This window comes from Triticum aestivum, chromosome 3B, assembly GCF_018294505.1.
Source record: "Triticum aestivum cultivar Chinese Spring chromosome 3B, IWGSC CS RefSeq v2.1, whole genome shotgun sequence".
Taxonomy (NCBI): domain Eukaryota; kingdom Viridiplantae; phylum Streptophyta; class Magnoliopsida; order Poales; family Poaceae; genus Triticum; species Triticum aestivum.
The window spans coordinates 815,754,771-815,758,221 of record NC_057801.1 but is presented as its reverse complement, the minus strand read 5'-3'; the positions used below and the strand labels follow the sequence as shown (position 1 = coordinate 815,758,221).

Sequence of the window (3,451 nt, the reverse complement as noted above, 5' to 3'; positions counted from 1 at the left end):
TATAACACACCTGCAATTTGGATATTTTGATACAGCCAACCCATCACTGAATAAATAGAACATGTGGCAAAATTACAAAACTCGAAACTTCGACGGAGCTATGGAAGCTATGCATCCTAAGTTCCAGACTCGGCCATAGGCTAATAGGAGAACACACAAGATCATATATTTCGATGAAATACACTGGTTCTCGGCTAATCTGTCACATTAGACCGGGTCGAGAATGGAAGGGGAGGCGGGGCGTTGTGAGGGCGGCCCGGTCAAGGTTGCTCCTCTTCTTCTCCTTCCCCTGTTCCTTCTTTACACCTTCTTGCTGCTTCTTCTTGCCGCCATCGCCAGAATCTTTAGTCGAGGAGGAGGAGGACGAGGAGGAGGATGAGGAGGAAGTGGTGGTCGTATGGGGGAGCACCTGGACATCGGAAGGCCCACACCAGAACCCCATGGCTGCAGCTCGCTAGCTCGCCTCTTTTCTTCCTGTCTCTCCCAGCTCACTCTGCTCCTCGGCAGATGAAAAACTAAGCTGCTCTGTTTCAACAAACTGGACCGTGTGTGTTTCTGCTGGCAAAATGATCGGTTCCTGGCGACCGTTTTATACAGTGGAGAAGAGTGGCTCGATGCAAACTTCCAGTGGAAAGTTTCTACCCTCCCTAGTTTTTTTTAAAACTTAAAAATCACCGTATTATATATATTTCGCTGCATTGGAGCACATGGTCGCCAGCACTGACTGATGGGTGCAGTGGCTAGCCTGGTCCACCAATCAGTCCCTGGAATGAGTGTCGCGGAAGGTACATTCCCTCTCTCGTGACTGTTGATTTTTTTTTTGGTCTCGCTGCTGATAGGCGAGGATAATGGCGATCATGTAGCATTGACCACTGACTCAGCCGAGCTTCCTTGGCTGGCAAGGTTCTCGGATTACAGACTTCCGTCTTTTTTTATTATTATTTTATTATTTTCCAGAGGAGGATGCGATTGTTTATACTCCCATCATAAGAGCAGACGGCATCCTCAAACCCTCCTCAAACGTCCACATACGCAATGATCAGTGATCGGACATGAGAGAAAAAAAAAACTGACCCAACCGGACGCCTCATATCATTTCTATATGTCCGGACCGTCCGCGAACTCTTATATTTGAGAACAAATGTAAAGAGGATATGAAGGCTCGCGGACGCGCCCAGTCAGTCCGCCACATATTACATGGCCCACCCCGGACTACTATTTTTCTTTCTTTTCCTTCCCTCTTTTTATCTCCACCAATCACGTGCAAGGGACTGAACATATGAGGAAGAAAATGACGAGTGGTTGCATGGAAGTACAAATAGGGGCTCAAAACGAACATGCCCGGTCACTTATCGGGTACGTCCGCGAACGTTTAGGGGGTCAGATATGGTATGTCCGGTTGTAGATACTCTAAGAGCAACTCTAGTAGACTGGTTGTGTGAACCTGATTGTCAGAGAAAACCGATAAAATGCCTAAATGGTGATTATAAACTAAAATGGAACTCATCATATGAGTGTCGACCGGCATACTTTATGAAGCCTGCTCCATAAACGACCTTGTAGCCTCCATATTTGCAGGCGGGAGAGGTCCCGATTGCCAAGTGCGGAAGGGAGTTTCAACTTCTTCCTCGACGGGCCATGGCTGGATTTTGAAGCCGCGTGGCACAGGTACATGCACCATCGTGCACAAGTAATCATCAGCGAACAATGGCCACGAAATGGTAACCACCCATCATTAATAGATTCCTACGCTCCCTCCCAATTACCAATGTGGTTGTTCGGATGGCCTTGCAACTTCATCCCTGCCTATAAAAGCCCGACGGCAAGGTGCCTCCATGACCAAAACCCAAGCCACCTGTCGATGTCAAAATCGGCGGATCTCGGGTAGGGGGTCCCGAACTGTGCGTCTAAGGCTAATGGTAACAAAAGGAGGGGGAGACAATGTTTACCCAGGTTCGGGCCCTCTCTATGAAGGTAATACCCTACTTCCTGCTTGATTGATCTTGATGATATGAGTATTACAAGAGTTGATCTACCACGAGATCGTAGAGGCTAAACCCTAGAAGTAACAAAAGGAGGGGGAGACAATGTTTACCCAGGTTCGGGCCCTCTCTATGAAGGTAATACCCTACTTCCTGCTTGATTGATCTTGATGATATGCGTATTACAAGAGTTGATCTACCACGAGATCGTAGAGGGTAAACCCTAGAAGCTAGCCTATGATTATGATTGTTGTTGTCCTACGGACTAAACCCTCCGGTTTATATAGATACCGGAGGGGGCTAGGGTTACACAGAGTCGGTTACAGAGAAGGAAATCTACATATCCGAATTGCCAAGCTTGCCTTCCACGCAAAGGAGAGTCCCACCCAGACACGGGACGAAGTCTTCAATCTTATATCTTCATAGTCCAACAGTGCGGCATAAGCATATAGTCCGGCTGTCGGAGGACCCCCTAATCCTGGACTCCCTCACCACCTCCACCCCACCCATATCGTCCACCGTTAGGAACAATGCTTCCACATAGGAACACATCATATTGGCTCAACTTGGTGGAAGAGCAGAACCTCAACTCTCTCCTCGGCAGCTGATGGATCCTCCTCCCATAACGACAACAGATCTGCCAGCTGTGGTGATCAAGCCCCCTCGTGTAGTTGAAGGAGGAGGACACCGTTCCCATCGACCCACTCGTCCCGATAAATGATGTCGTTGCCTGTCGAGGCCCAGTGAGAGTCGTTGCTGGAGCGCGAGGACCCGATCGATGTCCTATTATGGCTCTCCACCCTCAAAGCTCGGCGGAGTGCATCCTTCGAGAGTTCGCCTCCACACTCACAGACGAGTCACGAGCCCGACCCCTATGCCTACTACGATGATCTCTCAGATAAGATGTAGGAGCAGGGCGACAACTAGACAGTGCCGGCCACTGACTAGTCTAGGTAGTACTCGGTAGAAATGTTGCTCGAATGGCAACATCAGTTATTTTAAAAATGATGTTAAACGACATTTCAAGTCGCTAATTATATATGCAAAGCGGCGCATTTTTGCCACTGAATATATTCGTAATTAAGTTATCGTGGTGATACATGCATTTGGTTTAGACTAATTTCAGCTCAAATTGCGCGTGTAAAATTGAAGAAAATGAAAAAAAAGAACAAAGAAAATTAAATCTGTGGAGACCATATTATGGCGACTTTATGTTTGCGAAGAATGGCGCCGGTTGCCATATGCATATGGAGCACGCCGCATATGACAACCGGAGATATGGCGACTCTTCTAGAGTTGCTCTAATATTTGTATTATATTATTTAACAAAAAAAATTACTAATAAAATATCCACGTGTAGGATAGTTGTCCAAAATTTTCCATAATATACCCGAGGGGACTCAGAAATACATCTAATTTTGCAAGAAAATCCTTCTGAACTGAATTCGTCGTCGCTTGCTTGGTCGTTG

The 3,451-nt window shown here is 47.0% G+C and overlaps 1 protein-coding gene across 1 annotated transcript; it reads right to left on the bottom strand.

Moving 5' to 3' along the window:
- On the bottom strand, positions 1-554 carry LOC123066802 (ADP-ribosylation factor-like protein 6-interacting protein 4). Its single transcript, XM_044489810.1, has one exon. It carries the CDS (start codon positions 440-442, stop codon positions 203-205), a length of 240 nt encoding a protein of 79 aa, XP_044345745.1. The 5' UTR covers positions 443-554; the 3' UTR covers positions 1-202.
- Positions 555-3,451: the final 2,897 nt, after the last annotated feature.